This window comes from Alligator sinensis, unplaced genomic scaffold, assembly GCF_000455745.1.
Source record: "Alligator sinensis unplaced genomic scaffold, ASM45574v1 scaffold117_1, whole genome shotgun sequence".
Taxonomy (NCBI): Eukaryota; Metazoa; Chordata; order Crocodylia; family Alligatoridae; genus Alligator; species Alligator sinensis.
In genome coordinates this window covers 148,265-165,489 of record NW_005841855.1, presented here as the reverse complement: position 1 = coordinate 165,489, position 17,225 = coordinate 148,265, and the positions used below count along the sequence as shown (strand labels likewise).

The following is a 17,225-nucleotide window of genomic DNA, read 5'->3' as shown; positions in this document are numbered from 1 at the left end:
CCCCCTTGTTCACTGCAGGCATGTTGATCTGCCCCCCCACATCCCGTCCCTCCCCCCTCCCCTTCCACCACAACAGACTTACCACCTGGAGGCAGCTGTATCAAATATTGGAACGGTATTGGCCGATATGCCTTCTTAAATATCAGTTATCGGTATTGGCCCCCAAAACCCCTACTTTCTGGCATAATCTCTATGAATAATAAATATTTTAAAAAGTAACTCTGCAAATTACCTTCCAATCATCAGAACACTTTTTACTGACACCAACAGTCTGATCAAAAGTTACAGATGCATGTCTGGGATTTTTCACATTCTTCATGCACCCACGGAATGGAGATGTGGAGATGTTAAAGCTGGTTTGAGAGAGAAAAAGTCAAGTGATCTGTTCCCTCAACTGTGCTATAATAAAACAGCTAGGGAGTACTGGCAGCAAGAGGGGAGGAAAGAGAAACATAGAACAGCAGATTCTGAAATGCATTCTAATTGCATACAAATTCCTAATGTCAAATCCTGTCTTTGTAGCACATTCTAAGTAACAAAAAGAAAAGCTGGGGTGCTTTTTATTTTCTACAACTAAAAGATTTTTACCATTTTATTAGAAACTGGCTATTTACTTATCAACTGCAAGATACAGTGTGAGCCCAGTCTTACTGAATTCTTCTATAAACCTCCTACTGACATCACTGGCAGGTACGAGTATGCCACAAAAAGACCTTCTGACTTCATTATAGTAACTCACCGTTCCCGTAGAGAAGATGGAAGTCCTCCCAGGTAGTATGTGGCGAATTGGAAGACACTTACGTTGACTTTTATATCAGTATTAATTTGAATATATTTCATGCAGATGTATAACTTAATCTGAAATGGAAAAGTGATGAGACTTAGGGTACACAAAAGAAACAAGAATCATTTAGCATGCTAAGTAAGCAAACATAGCAGGACACAAACAGGGTTTACTCTGGTTCTTATTTATAATAGCTTCAATACAGAGTAACTGAAATGGATTTAGATTTATGCAGGTGTAACAGAGCAGAATGTATTCTTTTACCTATAACAAATGCATACAGGAAGGACATTATGAAGACTTTTCTTTTCAGTGGTCTAGCACTAGAATAAGGTAGAATAATAAAGCTTGGTACTTTTTACAGACCATAAAGCAATTTTGAAAGAAGGGGAGTATCATTTTGTCTATTTTACAGCAAAGGAGATTCAGTGGGAAGTATTATAGTCTGAATCAGTGCCAATGTTGGAAACAGAGATCTCATAACTCCCAGTCCTCTCTACCAGAATCTACTGCCTCCCAGTGTAGGCACACAAAGTTGAAAGGCTAGTCTGAATACTGACATGTTTTATGGCCAGGGGCAGATCTCAAGGAGGTGGGAGGTTTTGTAGTGGTGAGGTTGCACCCCCTTTCTTCTGCTGTTGTTGCTGTCCCCAGGTGACCCAGGTGGAGGGGGAGCTGCAGAGCTGCTCCTGCCTCACTCCAGTCCTGGACCGCAGAGAGCAGCTGCATGGGGATTCTGGCTTGGCAGGGAACAACCATGGCAGCTGGCAGGTTTCCTCTTCCTGCACCTGCTACTTGATCCTCCCCCACCATGATTCCCACAGGCTGGGAGCAGGCGCTCCAAGGAGAAACCCACTTGCCATTGTCACTGACTGACGCAAGTAGAGGGTCCCCCCCAGAACCACTCTGGCTGCACTCAGGTGACAGGCTTGGCTGGGAATAGTGGCAGCAGCACACACGTTCCTTCTTCCAGCTTCGCTCCCAGTCAGTGGGGTGCACTTGGGGGCGGGGAGGGAGAGGGGGAGCAGGGAGAGCAGGTGCTGGAAGGAGTAACCAGCATGCCATCACCATTGTCCCCAGCTGAGCCTAGTACCCTAAGCAACTACTGCCCACAGGCCCCAGCTGGAGTGGGGTAGGAGCAAATCTAGTCCTCCCTCCATGGCTGCATCAGCCAGGGATAGCAGCAGGGTAGCAGCAGATGGGTACCCCCTTCATGTGCATACCTTCTGCCTAGCTTCTCAGTGTCCTCTGCTAGTCCAGGAGTTCCAGTGATACTTTGCCCCTATATCCCCTCCATTGTCTGAGAGGCAGTGTGCCACACCTCCCCTTTAGGAAACTCTAGATCCACTCATGTTCATGGTTCACTGTGAATCAAAGTCAAAGGGCATTTATAGACATGCTCTGGAAGTGTGGGGGAGAGAGGGAGCTTTAATGAGAGTGGCTCCCAGAGAGTCGCTCTCATTAAAGCTCTCCAGGAGCATCAAATGTATCAGCGTCCCTGTGCTGAAAAATGGTGGTGGGAGTTCTTTAACTAAAGCTTGTAGAATGAGCTAAGGTTGAAACACCCCCACCACCATTTTTCAGTGCAGGGATACTGATACACATGATGCTGGAGTGCAGTAATTAACATGCTTCAGCAAACTCAATTAATTGAGTCTGCTCTGACGTACTGTAGTTACAGTGTGTTGGAGCAGCCTTGCTGCATGTCTACAGGTGCCCAAAGGTGCTGAACACCTACTGCTTATTTATAATAGGGGACTTGTGGGTGTTTTGGCACCTATAAAATCAGGAAATCATTGTCCTAACTGGAAAAATCAGGGCACCAAATATAGATGCGCTCATTGAGGAGAGGTACTGTTTTTATGAAGTGGATTCTGTAAAATTGTGCTTATAAATTCAAGCCTCTATCACTACAGTAAAATTTGTAGTTAGCCACTCATGCCCCTTCTTTTTTAGCAGGGTGAATCAAAAAAAGTCTTTTGTTTGTCAGCAAATTATCTGGAGAAAGGTCATGATTTCCACAAATTAAGATGATGCTCTCAATGATTCAATTAATGTCTCAGGCAAACACATTTCAGCCTATCAATTGCTGAAAACACTTTGAACACTGCTTGCAATTTTTGATATTTTAAAAATTGAGCTGTTTTGACTGGACACATTAAGTCACAGCATGATTGGATGAATGTGACTCAGAATTTGATTTCTTGTGTAAGTAGTCTATAAGTGTGTTTGTTGTGTATAGCCTGTAATATTTCTCTTAAAATTTGCTGCATATGTAAGCATTCTCACTATCAAACAAACGTTAAACCACATGAAAAAGGCTGAATACAAAAATAGGTACAAATAGACAATCCAATAATTCATTTCCAAATTTGAACTAATCTTCCCACATTTTTGTAATTTTTTCCCAGCTATAATTTATACATACATTCACATGCACATGCACATACCCTGAAGTTATTGTTAAGTAACCTTATTTTATCATTGAATACTATGCATTTAACAGAAGAGTTTAGAATATTTATGGCCAAAATAAGCATCAATCAAAGGATCTGCTTAAATTAGTCATAGCAGACTTTAAATAAATAGCACTATAAGATAGCTGTAAGCAAGCTAAAAAATTAAGCAGCTGTATAAAAAAAAAATCAGTTAGATTTTCTTGAAGCCAGTCTAAAAATATACAAAATTGAATATTAAAATACTGTTGATATTTCTGCCAAATACTGTAATCCTCAAATAAAACAGTATTCGTGTAAAGGGCAAGTCTTTTCAGTGGTTATTCTGCCAGTTGTGACCTGCTAGAAAATAGAACAGTGGGTGGCGTAAACATTCATTTTCTTGTCATCTTTACACATACACTTATGTCCTCTAGCCTGAACCTCTTAACATAAAAGCAAACATCAACATCAAAATAACTTAATACAGAGTGATTGATTTCAGGTATTATGAGATGTATTTTCAGAAGTTCATGATACTTTGAATATGTGATCATTTGTTTGTTTAAAGAACATACTTGCTGATATGTTCCATCATTTACAACTGCTGTATTTCTTGCAACTTCCTTTGCTGGTTCTGAGTCAAGTTTGTATCTGAACACTAGGTGGCCATTTTCAATGATCACACTAATGAAGTGATCCTGCAACAAGAAAAACAACAAAACCATTTAACAAATCATATATATCTCAGTGCTATTTGAGTCATTTTAACAAAACGAAACTTTGTAGGCAGGTTCCAGAACCTTACCTAAGTTCTGTCAAACTTTGGCAAAATCAAACCACTTCTGCCTTTTGATTTTGCTGACTTGGAAAACTGCCCCCAAAAAGGTTTTGCTAGAATTTTTCTGACTAGCACCTATTACATCAGTTAAATCAAAATGGCATTGAATAGAAATCCCAGTATAAATTTTCTTTCAGTTACACTGGTGCAACTCACTGGCATCAATGGCTTTGCAACAGATTAACTAAGAGGGAAAGTTGACTTGCATTTTTAAAAAGTATGCAAACATGACTGTTATAGCTTTCAGGTAAAGCAGTTGCTTCCGTCATGTATAAATATGACAGAAATACCTAGTGCGATGAAAAGAAGAGTGTACTAAGTCCCTTTGAAAGATTGGTTTGAATTACCAAATTTGTCTTTAACATGATGCATAATATTAGTAATATATTTTCCTTATGCTTTACTGGGTGTATTGCAGAGTTTCTGGGATTACACAAAGAATCACTGACCCAAACTCTTCATAAAAAGGGCAATAGCAGTGATAATGACATCATATTTATTTAACTTTCACTAAAACTAGTCCATCCTCCATCTCCTGCTGTAGGAACCTCCAATGGCTTTAGGCAAAATGAGATTATTTAACTCTTACAAATTATTCTTTATCTCCCATCTGTTTGAGGTATTTCTGGGGTGCTCATTACCATACCAGTTCCTTGTTGGAAACAAATATTTCTTATTGAAACAAAGACAAAGTTATTATCAACCCAACATATTCACTTAAACTTATTTATCTCATATCACAAACAGTAAATCAGTTTATAATAACATTTGCCAGTCACAGTTCTCCCTACATCTCTACATTTTCCAGGTTAGATATGCTACTGTCAGAGTAAATAATGGGACAACTCGTTATCATATAATAATTCACACTTTCTGTTCATTGCTATAATCAACATCTATTCACTGAACAGTTGCTTCTCAAATATGTCATAATTAATATTAAGTAGCAATAAAACACAGGATGAAATGTACTAATCCATTTCTCAGATGACTATGAAAGATACTATTGCAAGTGACACTTCAGTGTAGCTTCTCAATGAATGGTAGTTTTCAAATTATTATGTAGGATACACAATGCAAAAGGTATTTCAACCATTTTATGAGTTACCTGGTTTTCTGCAAAAAACACTACTCCTTCATCTGAAGTAGTCTGAATTGTCTGTTCATAGAGTAAAGAATGGATTTTTATTTCTTCATATGTTACACGTGCATAGCCTGTTCCTTCAAAATAAATTTGATCAGATTCTTCCCTATATCTGTAAAAATGAAACATCACAAGTCAGAATGCATGTGACCCTTGCTTGCTCCCATGTGTGCATATCAAGAAACACAACAACTGTGATTCTTTTCGAAAAGCTCCAGTCAAGATATTCAGCCCTAAGGGTGACCAGACTCCAATATAAATTGGAGCAAACTTTTCTTTGAATTCTATGGGATATGGTCTTTAGAGAGAAAAACTCTGATTTCAAAGGCTTTAGAGATCAGCAGTCTTTTCTTAATGTCATTTTAGACTATAAAGAAGCTGGGAACTATATGCTGCTGATTTGAGAAATTTAAGCATGAATCTGGGCATTACAACATTTGAGTGGTAGGGTATATGAAGTGAGTGGTTGTGAATACGAATGCTGGCTTGCCTGCCTAGTGTGTTTCCCAAACTTTGAGCACCTGCAATGATCTTAACTCTAGAAAAATTAATTGTTGAGTTGGATAAATACAAGAATGTGTGATGTAAAACAACAATAGCAGTGTGAATTTCTTATTGTAAAACACTGCTGTATTTATAATGTTACCTTCTGCATGGCCGCACTTCCATGGTATTGAGATTAAACGTTCTCCTGAAGTTGTACAGGCTAATCATGTTTTCATTTAGGCTGTCTAATTCAATGCAGCCTTCATAGTAAGGATGATCTAGTTCTCTGGGAGGCTGCAAAAATAAGACAATAACCAAACCCTCTATATCAATAGCAATCCAATAATGTTTACAAACTACGAAAAAGAGCAATTATGTAATTGTTCAAAGGTTCTAATGGAAAAATATTTTTCAGAATACCTGTTATCATCCAAAATGTACCATAGCCTGGACCAACTCAGAAGTGCTAGCCAAAGAACACTCAATAGTTAAGTCTCTAATTGCAATGACTAAACTTCTGCATAAGCAAAACTGATGGTTCCACTTACCGTAAAATTACGTGGGTATCCTCCAACGTAAAATACAACGTTGCCGGGATCCAAATTTAGGAGAGTGTGACTGTTGTCACTACTATTGTCAAAATTCCCTTTGTCTTTCGGCATTGCTGTGGCCGCTTTGACATAGTTCAGCTTGGCAAACTGGTAAATCCTAAAACAAAAGGGAAAAAGTAAAATAATAAGACATTTTATTAATACAGTGAGATCTAGATAGGATCTGAAAAAAGGGGGCAAGTGGATTGTATTTTTATACCTTTCAAATTTTACTCGATCCAAAATAGCTTCTTCAGGGTTACTCTCAGTTACTAAAGGATCTACTTCTATTTCAGCCTCATTGCCTCCCAGATTATAAACACAAATGAGACGACCATGCCTTACAGCCATACCAATGTAGTCCTTGGAAGCCTACAACCGGAAAAGCACAACAACAATTAAAGGAATGATTTATGTAAATGGTAGTAAAAAGCTAGAAAGTCACTTCAGGGACATGACAATGCTTTAGATGGTCATAAAAAGCTGTACTAATACTGCATGAAGCACAGTAATCACATTTTATTAGGCTTACTAGTTCTAGAATGTATATTTGCAGATTCTTAGGCTGCACTGATTCAACAAAAATACATTTAAATCAATTGAAGACTCCTTCATACTTGCATTGAATGAGGTCCAATTCTGGCTGTTAATTTCAGTATTATAACAATAGTATTACAATAATTTTCATTTTGGGGGGCCTTCCCTGAGCAGTTTTCAAACCACTGTGCACATAATAAAGAGTTTAGTCTCGTAGTGCCTCTGTGAGATAAGAAAGATGGAAGAAACAATACTGAAGTGCAACTGCTCCTCTGAGATGCCTTAAAGCAATAATTTCACATGTGATTAACATTTTACTTCTCTCATATACTTCTCTTCCTAATTGTAATAAGGAAAATTAAACTGTCATCAAAAAAGACATTCTGAACCAGAAGTTCAGAAAGATAAGGTAGGATCCAGCACAGAATAATTGTGCTAATGCATACCACATTTATAACAAACACATAGACAGATTTGGCTGAGTGTAAAAATGAATAGTTTAGGAACATAATACATAGTGATTAACACATGATTAACATGTAGTTAGGAAAACTGATTAAGGAGATGGCATGACCAGGCACATGTTTTAAATATGTAAGTGAGGCAGAGAAGAGGCTTGGTGCTACATTTTGAATGAGAAAACCACTGTTAAACCTAATGTAAGAAAAAAGTGTTAATTATATTGTGGTAACATCTATGGACCTGAATCAGGATCAGGACTCCTCTGTGCTGGGTACTACACAAACAAAAAGGAAACCTAAAGAGACACTTCTTTAATACAGCCCATGGCTATAAGGTTAAGGACAGTAACAAGATTAACTAGAGGTATCCATTAGTGGGAAGTACAGTAAACTCTAATGAATTTGCCCCTCCAAAGGGAATAAAAATAATGGTGAAGTATCAAAAGTTGAAAACTGGGGGGAAGGAGGAGAGAATGACAGGTTGCTGGTAGGAAGCTGGGAGAACTGTTGAATTCAACCGGACTTAACTGTAAAGCGTTGGGGACTCTGACCAAGCAGGCCTGGCTGGGCCAAGCACTTGAGTTATCATACCTGCTCCTGATCCTTGGCTAATGTGATTGCCCCATTTCTCTGCAGTCAGATTGTCTGCTGAAAGCAACTCTCACCCCTTTGAAGCACACCTGCAGTCTCAAGCTGTAGGCACACCTTGACACAGCCTCAGTCTGTTTCAGCAAACCTCACTTTCACTGCTCTCCCTGGCTCTCCTTGTCAGGTTTGACCTAGAAACCACTACACATAGCCCAAGCAAAAGTCTCTGTTATGTAACTAATGCCCAACTGCAATGATAAGGAGAAGACAGTCTTAGATAAAGGAGGCTTGAAAACAAAAACAGAATTAGTGGACTAGGGCAAAGAACTGATTTAAATATTAAGATTCACACCCCTAGGTGGGGAGAAAGTATGCTAATGAAACATACATGTATGGAAATGAGATACATGGCTAAAACACAGGTATAGAGACATGCTCAGTAAAGAACTCCTTGCGTCACTCCCTTATAACCAATTAGCAAACAAGAATGCTTATGAAGGTCCAATACTCCTGTATAAAAGATGCTTAGAATTGAGAATCTGTGTGCTTGTTACGTGAAATTATTCCGCTTGCACCTTGTATTGCTAGCAATAAATCTTTATACTTTCACCCCTGGTATCTTTATTGGCTTTTGCATACCGGGCACGATCCCAGACTTGAGCTGGGGCTCAACATCCTGACCCTGATCTTGGATTTTCCCTGAAACTTGGAGCTGGCTCTGCTCTCTCTGGCTTTCCTAGTATCCTGACTCACCTTGGCTTCCTTGGTGCTGATCTCAGATTTTCCCTGGAACTCTGTACCAGGTCCCTGACTCTGGGCTCCTGACCTTGGCTTACATCTTGGAGTGTCTCTTGGATCTCCCCTCTCAGCTCCCCTGGAACTCAGTCTCATGGTCTCCACTCCACTCCTGATCCAGACCCTGACCAGACACTCTGGTAACCTGTGACCCTGCCCTGCAGACCTCCTATTTGCAGAACCAGTTGCCAATGCCCTGGCTGAACCCTTCCAAGAAGTGACAGAGGTGACAGAAAAACAGCTCAGAAAAAACATTTGTCCAGCTAGCTATTGGTCCAATGGAAGAAAGGGCCAATGAACCATTCTTTCACCCCACATAATGCTGATTAAGATAAAGGTAAATGCTGACAGAGAAAATGTCCCCATCTCTTGCTTCAAAATGTATTTTCTGCTTTAAGTGTTATTTAAATCTCAATAAATACTTACATCCTCATTACCCAGATACATCACAAACATTTTTGAACTATTCAGCCTTGATCGAGGTCTTTGGAGGAAGAAGGAAAGGGATGTGTAGCCCTTCAAATCATCAAGGTTGCTTGGTGCTCGAACCTCTACTCCAGAATGGCCATTGAACCTCATTGGAATAGCAACCTATCAGGAAAAACAAATTCAAGGGAGTAAACATTTCTACTGCCAACAACATTAGTTCATGTCTGTGCTGAGTGACCTCTGGCATAGAGTTAACATATACATATTGTAAATGAGTACCCATGGGTTACCACAACAGCCCAAGCTCCAGCCCCTAAATCAGCACAACAATACAGTAGGGTGGGAATTCTACTGTTGTTCTGCTCCCACTTAGCACTTACACAGCACTTTTTTCTTCAGACATTCACCAGTCAGCCCTCACAGCAACACCTCTATTTAGTAATTATTACCCTCATTTACAGATAGTCAAGCCGTTAGTGCATCTCAGCCAACAATGACTGCCAGGGCTCAACACCTCTGGAAAAATCACACCTCTTGCTTAGATGTCTATGTATGGATCTAAATACTTCATTTAGTCTTTACTACCTGTCTGGCATGACATTACATTGCTAATCACAATACAATGTCAGAGCTCTTGGTCACTTTTTTTTCGGCCATGGTTTTAGCTCATTCTTTTACACAGTGAGGACCACATCTCAAAAGATAGATTGTCTAATCAATGCTTTTTTATTGGCACTATTGGTAAACCCGCTATCTTTGTAGCAACTACAGAAATTGCTTCTATGGAAAAACAATACTAGGAAAGGAATGTGTAACTAACTTTTTAAGACTGTATCGCAGTTAGAAAAAAGACAGCCAGAGCTATGGAAACCAACATCTCTCTACAATTTGCAATGAAAAACAGTCACAATTGGAGAATATCTATTCTGAGGGTAGAAAGTGATTCCAAAGAATACTATCTTCTGCTAGAAGAAATGCCACTACAACAACCGGCCTTCAAAAGAAAAGAGAGAATAGCAAAAGGAGATTTGTAGGATGGGATGCATCTAAATTGGGACAGCAGGAAAATTACAGAGCAGTGGTTTTCAACCTTTTTTTCATTTGCAGACCACTAAAACATTTTGAATGGGGGTGCAGACCCCTTTGGAAACTTCAAATAGAGGTGCTGACCCTTTGAATTGTAAGTGTGGGTATTCAAATACTTTTGATTGATCAGTCTTCTTTCACAGACCCCTTAGGCATACTCTGCAGACCTCCAGAGTCCATAGACCACAGGCTGAAAACCACTGCTATGGAGGCTTCTCTGTCCATATTTCCCTGCTTCATTAAAGGTGCCCATCAAGACACTATCTATTTATAGTGATAGTACTAATGAATTAATTCATGCATATTATAGCAAAATGTTTTATGGAGGGGATAACAAGCCTCCTTCTGTGCACAAATCAGCGAACTCAAGGAAATGTGGGAACTGTTCGTAACACACCTTGTTTGCAGCATCTCTAGCCTGTTGAATGAGCTCTCGTATGCGGTACACATTGTCAGATATGTTGCCTATAGGCATCAGCTGTTGGTTGATGCTCTCAATCTTGTTAAACAGATCCGGGAGCTTGCTTGTTAATTTCATTACTGTTGGTGTGATGAGAGAAAAAAGAAATCATGGGGGAATGGAAAAAGAGGTGCACATGCAGAAAAAAATGTCTGTGGTGCTGACCCTCATTGTTTTTATCATAATCCTCATGATGTTTGGTGGATATTTGTTTCTTCCCCTGCTTCTGGAGGAAAAAGTTTACATGAGAATCTCATCTTTCATTTTTACATACATTTCTATCCCTTCTTGTTGCAGAAAAAAGCTTAAAAGTGTGATGTAAGTACAGGGCACAAAAGTTCAGAAGCCAAATAAAGAGCTCAAATAGGATGGTTTTTAAACCAGTATCTTAATTTTTGACTCATAGTTTTTGAATACTCAAGGTTGGCAATGACCTTTATGGTTGGTTACTGTAATTCTCACTTTTACTAGTAAATTAGGCTCACTGTGTTTGTAACCATGTATTTTTATCTGCATTAAGTAAACTGTCTGCAAAGAGAAGACATTTTTCTTTATGGTTTAAGTACCCACTTTTTCTTAACCTTGCTGGTTTTTAAAATACTTTTAAATGAAATGTGCTAATCTCTGTTTATAATTCCATATGCAGTTAATTTCAAATACTCAGTTTTATTTTACGTCATCATATGCAATTATTAAAGATGCAAAAAAAGAGACATCATGCAAGCTGTTTGTGCCTATAGGTTTGGATGGTCCCTTGCTCACACCATATACAAATTATTACTATCACCATGTTTACTAGGGTCATCAAATAGAGACTTGCTGGTGTTGACCACACACAATAGAGATAGCCAGCACTGCACCCACCTGAGTTGTTTGCTTCTGTCAAAGCTTTGTTGAAGTCAGTGGTTTGTTTGCTTCCATAGCTGCCCTTTATTTTTTCTACATCTGCTTTAATTGGGTTTAGTTCATCCAATACACTAGCAGTGACATCAGTGGCATTTTTGACCATATTCTTTGCTTGGGTGATGGTGCTATCTATGTCATCTAAGATGCATACAAAAGCAGAAGTAAAGACTTTGAACAATGGTAAAATAAAAGGAAGCAAAAGTGCTCAGAGAGTAACTGACCTCTGTTTATTCCACTGAGACTACTCTGAGAAGTAAGGAGATCACTCAGTAGCGTACTCTTCTTCCCTTCAACAACTCCAAGTCTCTTTTTTACGTCTTCAAGAGTTGGATTAATATCTGCAAAAGAGTGCACCATGTATCAGCTTCATAACTTTTATACAAAACACCCTTAGTCCTTGTGGTAGGTTTTTTTGTGTGGAACACCTATTGCATTTGCTAGCAGTGGCTTAGTGTATGGCAGAGATAATCAGCAAAATTCATCCCTGCTGTAACTCCATTCAGTCTGTTGCACCTACATTTTTAGGTTTAGGAGATAGAGGGATGTAATGAGACCTTGGCGCACACTTTTCTCACCCCTGTTATTTACCTCGTGTAGTATTATTGATAGAAACTATGAGGCATGAACAAACAAACATATACCCCAGTGTAATTTACACTGGCTTCACATATTGATGTAAACTGAACAAGAATCAGAAGCAGGCACATGAGCAAATATACTGGGGTAGTTCACAAAATTGGTGGCTATCATGGCATCTTGCTGCTAAGGCAGCAGGGGACCAAACAGAGTATTACCTTAAGCATATGGCTACCCTATAATAGAATGACAAATGAAACCCAAACAAGTATAACTCACATAGACTTTGACTGCCGATTCTTTCAAGAGTAATTTTCCACTGCATGGAGTAAAGTTATACTGGTTGAAGTGTTTTCATCATCTGTTTGCTGACAGATATTTTTGTTGACTTGGGGGATGTAAATGCTTTACACATCCATATACAAGATGAACAAATAAAATGATGGTAGCCCACAGTGTTATGGGCTAAGAGATTATAATACTGCCACACTGGGGCAATGGAAATTACAGGGGAAAATTACAAGATAATCTATATCCTGCAACGTTTAGCTGTGTGTGCTTTCTGGGCATGTGTGTATATAAGTGTGTACTCATCAGAAACTTGTACAGGATGCCCAAGAGTGTATAACCATATATTTTTTTAGAGGGAATAAGTACCTCACTAAGAGTGATCCATCTTGAATGTTTCTTATATTACTGCTAGTACAGATAATAAGTATGGATCAGAATGACAATGCAGAGAGTCCAGTTTAACATTTTAGGTACATAATATGCTAATAGTGTGCATTTAGATCAGGAGTGAATGGCATTATTGCACTGTAGATTTTGCATGTAGTGCAGGGGACCTAACAGAACAAAGGGATAAAAGCAGATGCAGTATATGGTTTCACTTTTACTACAGATGATGGGCAGCTTTATTACAGTACCATATGTTGCCATGAAATGGCAAGAAATTATGCTACCTTCCCTGTGTAACTGCTATTCTCTCTTAGGATTTATGTAAGGGGAAAGGAGCTTTAATTTTTATAGGAGCCCAACTGGTAATGGCTGCTGGGGGGGAGGGAGAGTGGGGGGAGGGGAGCTTGGTGGCCATACCTTGCTAAGTCAATGCTGCCCACTTCTAGAACTGTGTATGCCTCCTCTAGGGATTTGGCTGCTGGTAAACATGGATAAATTAGACTCACTTTCCATATGTTCCAATACAAAGGATTTTCTTTAAACTTTTCAAATTAAGTAAAGTTTATAAACGTCACTAAATTGCACACAAATTGCAAGGTGATGCATGCTTATAAATTACTAGTAAACAAAAGGTGAATGGATTATTTCCACCTGCTGAATATGGCATTGTTGGGTGGGACCAAATCTTGGCTGACCCCTTTTCTTGCTTGAGTATTTTAAGCCAAGAGGTTTTAACCCAATCAACATGATCCTCTTACATTTTAGGATTCTATCCTTGAAGCCAGCTATTGGGGTGGGTACAACAATGCTTATCCTTTCTGAGAAACTTAAGCAGCTCACCAGACAGTATTTGTAATTTGTCCATGCACTGATTTGAGTCCTCATCTTTGACAATTACACTGCAGTTTGAAATCTGTTCAGGGAATTGTAGTGTTCTGGGATTTGCAAAGAAGCATTACAGAGAAAATAATTTTAAATGACACCTGGGGAATATATTAATCTTTTTTCCATATACACGATTTAAAAGACAGAAAACAAACAGAAATCACCTTTGTGCCAACATACAATTTCTACAGTGACACAAAACCTGAACTAAAAGATGTCTAATCCCTTTGCCATTCCATAAATGCCCAAATTTGTGGGCATGACAATTTGTGCTAATAGTCTGTGTCACCTTTTTGTGACTAATATCTGTTAGTTTGTGGCAAGGCAGCCTGGGGCTGCCTGTGTTCTCCAGCTGGCCTGGGCAGGCAAATGCTCCCGGGGCTTCAGAGGCCTGATCCTGTACACCCCAGGAATCCCTCTGCAGGGGGATTCTCAGCCTACATGTACCCCAACTCAGAATGTGGTCTGCAAGTGCGGAGTGATGAATCTGTATGGGATCCTCCGTCCGTGCTTGCTGACATACACCTGGGAATTGCCCTGGAAGGTCAGGGTGCAGTCTGGAAGCACAGAGTGGGGAAACCCCATGGGACTACACCCCTGAAGTCCCGATAGTAGCAGAAGCCTGATCCTGCAGGACAATGGAAATGCCTGGTTTTGCTGATGCCACAACAAAAACAATGTCTGTTTTTAGCCTTTAAGTCTCCGGACTTTGGCAGCAGGAACCTCAGGAAACCAGGCTTTCTACTAGGGGTGTGCAAAGCGGGCCGTATTTGATTCAGATTTGGCCTGATTCAGGGGAAAGTGATTCAAATTGCTGATTCAGATCACTGTCCCAATTCGATTCAGCCGAATCTGAAGATTCGATTCTGATTTGGAGAATCAGTGATTCAGCCATAGATGCAACTTTATATGTTTTTTCTACATACCTCAAGGTACCAGGCATCTCATGAATGCTGAGATGGTGGGGTGGATGGAGCGTCCCACGGGAGTGCAGGGGGGGAGGGCAGGAAGGGAGGGGGTTGCTCAGAAGTGGACTGGAAGTGCTTCTGGTCCACTTCCAGGTCTGCCGCCGAGTGCGCTGTGCCCCCTCCCTCTTCCCCCCCGTGCTCCCGTGGGATGCTCCATCTGCCCCACCATCTCATTTGCATTTTCATTTTCATTTTCACAGACCTGTATTTTGCCTTCTATTCTACCCAGGAGAGCAAACAGCAACAGATTCTCCCTATGCCTGAAGAAGGGTATTTGTGCCCCAAAGTTAGCAAAGAACAATGTTTCCAACTATTTAGTTGGTCTAATAAAAGATATCACATCTACCCAAAGAACCTTGTCTGACCATGAACAGGGACATTTAAATGAAAATTGCTAATCCTCTATCAACATGCCTGTCATTGTCTTGTTTTTTATTATACCTTGTAATGTCCGTTGTGCCACCTGTGCTTGATTCAACAGAGTGCCGCTTTCAGCTTTTAATTTTGTAGCTTTGCCTGCTAGGTCTTCTCTCTCCACAGTCTAGTAACAAAAGTACAGTACAGAAAGATTAATTTTATAATTCCACACAAGGCAGAGGAAGAAATTAGGAATAAAAATTAAATAATAAAAATTCAGCCTACTTAAAAAAAAAAAAAAAAAAAAAGACAAAAAATTTTCCTGAAAAAATGCAAACACATATTTTTTTAACAAGATATTATTTCCCTTTCCCCATTTAGCACAGCCTCTTGTCCTTAACAGCCCTCTTTGTTCTCTGCAGGAAATTGTCTTCTGTGTTCCTCATCTTGTCTATAGTTTCGAGGTCAATATCCAGACAAGGGCAGCATCTAACTTGTGACTCCAAATTCAAGTAAATGTGCAAGAAAAGCATTTGAATTCAGATCTTGTGTATGTACAACCAGCCAAGCAAGGTTTCGACTTCAGTGCTCAGCTGGTTGTAAAATCACCTGCTTGTAACATAATTACCATCATTTGGCTGCATTATGGACCTACCAGTAAAGCTGAATCAGCTGCATTTTTGGCTTTGTTAGCTGCTTCCTCAGCTGCTTGGACAGCATTAATGATATTTTCATAGGCAGTGGCAGCTTCCATAGCACAGCTAACAAGCTTGTCATTACTAGCATTTCTCTTAATTCTGAGGAAAAGAACACAATCATAAATAGTGGGCTAAAAACATAGATAAACATAATTGTAAACAGCACTGAAATTGAATATTTGTTAATTACTACCAATAAAAATATATTTCATGCTAAAAGCAGACCAATTGCAAGGCATATTTAACAAAAAGTTCTAGGTTTTGGTGGTGCATAGCAGACTTAAAATGATTTAAATAGCTCCCTGGAGTTTCCCCTGGGATAGGATGAATATGGCCAGATATATGCCCCCCACACCAGAGTTCCTGCTCACAGGGCAGCAGACAGACAGCACCTTTCAGTTAATCTCTTGCTGCTAAACAGGCCATGGGGGGCATAGATAGCTTAGCATTAAGTAGAGTAACTGTTGGACTGCTCTTTTATGAGCTAAGGGACAGCTCAGTGGAATATGCACTCTTAATATGCAGTTCCTTGGTACTCAGAAACATTTAATTAGTACTTATTTGTAATACTTCAGTGACACCCCTACCCACAATCCCAATCTTCTCCATTGTGTCATCCTGTAGACTCTTTCAGGAAACTACAGGAACATGTCCACAGGAAAAATAAGACTGGTTTTGAAAAAAAGAAAACTGACAGGCCTTTGTTACACACCCTAGACAGGCACAGAGAGGGACAAATCCAATTTTTCTGACTTTTCAAGTGACCGTAGAAGCAAGTGAAAAAGATTAATATATACATGCGGTGCATTACAATTGCGCACCTAATGGGCGCCTATACACGAGCAGCGAGCTTTCTCCGATGTGCTGTAATTACAGCGCGTCAAACCAGACTTCAAAGTCTCGTGTATCAGCACCTCTACACCATGGCAGCAGGGGCACCTGAACTAAAGCTCATCGAAAAAGATTTAATTAAAGTGACCCTGCCACCATTTTTAAGCACAGGGACATTACTACAAAAGACACTCCAGGCACTTTAATTAGAGTGCTCCAGGTGTTCTCGGAGCCACTCTAATTAAAGTGCTCCCCACCCCACTCCTGGAGCACATGCATAAATGCCCAGTTTTCTTAAACCATTCATTGACAAAAATAAATACATACTCATCCAGTTGTCTTGCCAGGTCTTGCAAAAACTTGGCGTGTTCCTCTGCCCTCACCACAAGAGGCTCTTTGCTGGCAGACAAGGAATGGTTCTTTAGTTTTTCATTCAAATCCTTTCTTGCTCCATCTAGTTTGGCAGCTAGAATGTCATATTCCTGTGGTTTATAAAAACGAAATCTCATTTTAATTCACCCAAATGCGAATTGACATTTTGTCATTGTTTTCTTAGGTTCCAAACGTGAAGCATTCCTCCTTTTCTTGCACACCTGAGTACAGCAAAGGGAAATAACTCCTTTTTCTTTGTATAGTCAGCAGTTTACAGGAGACAGACTGCCCACTGATCCCACTGTATTTTGTTTCCAT

The 17,225-nt window shown here is 39.7% G+C and overlaps 1 protein-coding gene across 7 annotated transcripts in view; it reads right to left on the bottom strand.

Annotated features, from left to right (window-relative positions):
* The window catches only part of LOC102386555 (laminin subunit alpha-3), a 134,312-nt gene that overhangs the window by 17,965 nt on the left and 99,122 nt on the right, over positions 1–17,225 (bottom strand). For all 7 annotated transcript variants that reach the window (XM_025213874.1, XM_025213868.1, XM_025213877.1 and 4 more), the window contains 14 exons: positions 16,863–17,017; positions 15,662–15,803; positions 15,091–15,190; positions 11,764–11,880; positions 11,501–11,680; positions 10,574–10,716; positions 9,088–9,252; positions 6,501–6,652; positions 6,239–6,398; positions 5,851–5,984; positions 5,169–5,316; positions 3,798–3,920; positions 740–858; positions 233–353 (listed from right to left, as the gene is read on the bottom strand). In XM_025213874.1, coding sequence (XP_025069659.1) covers positions 233–353; positions 740–858; positions 3,798–3,920; positions 5,169–5,316; positions 5,851–5,984; positions 6,239–6,398; positions 6,501–6,652; positions 9,088–9,252; positions 10,574–10,716; positions 11,501–11,680; positions 11,764–11,880; positions 15,091–15,190; positions 15,662–15,803; positions 16,863–17,017 — 1,959 coding nt within the window. The remainder of the gene's footprint in view (positions 1–232; positions 354–739; positions 859–3,797; positions 3,921–5,168; positions 5,317–5,850; positions 5,985–6,238; positions 6,399–6,500; positions 6,653–9,087; positions 9,253–10,573; positions 10,717–11,500; positions 11,681–11,763; positions 11,881–15,090; positions 15,191–15,661; positions 15,804–16,862; positions 17,018–17,225) is intronic.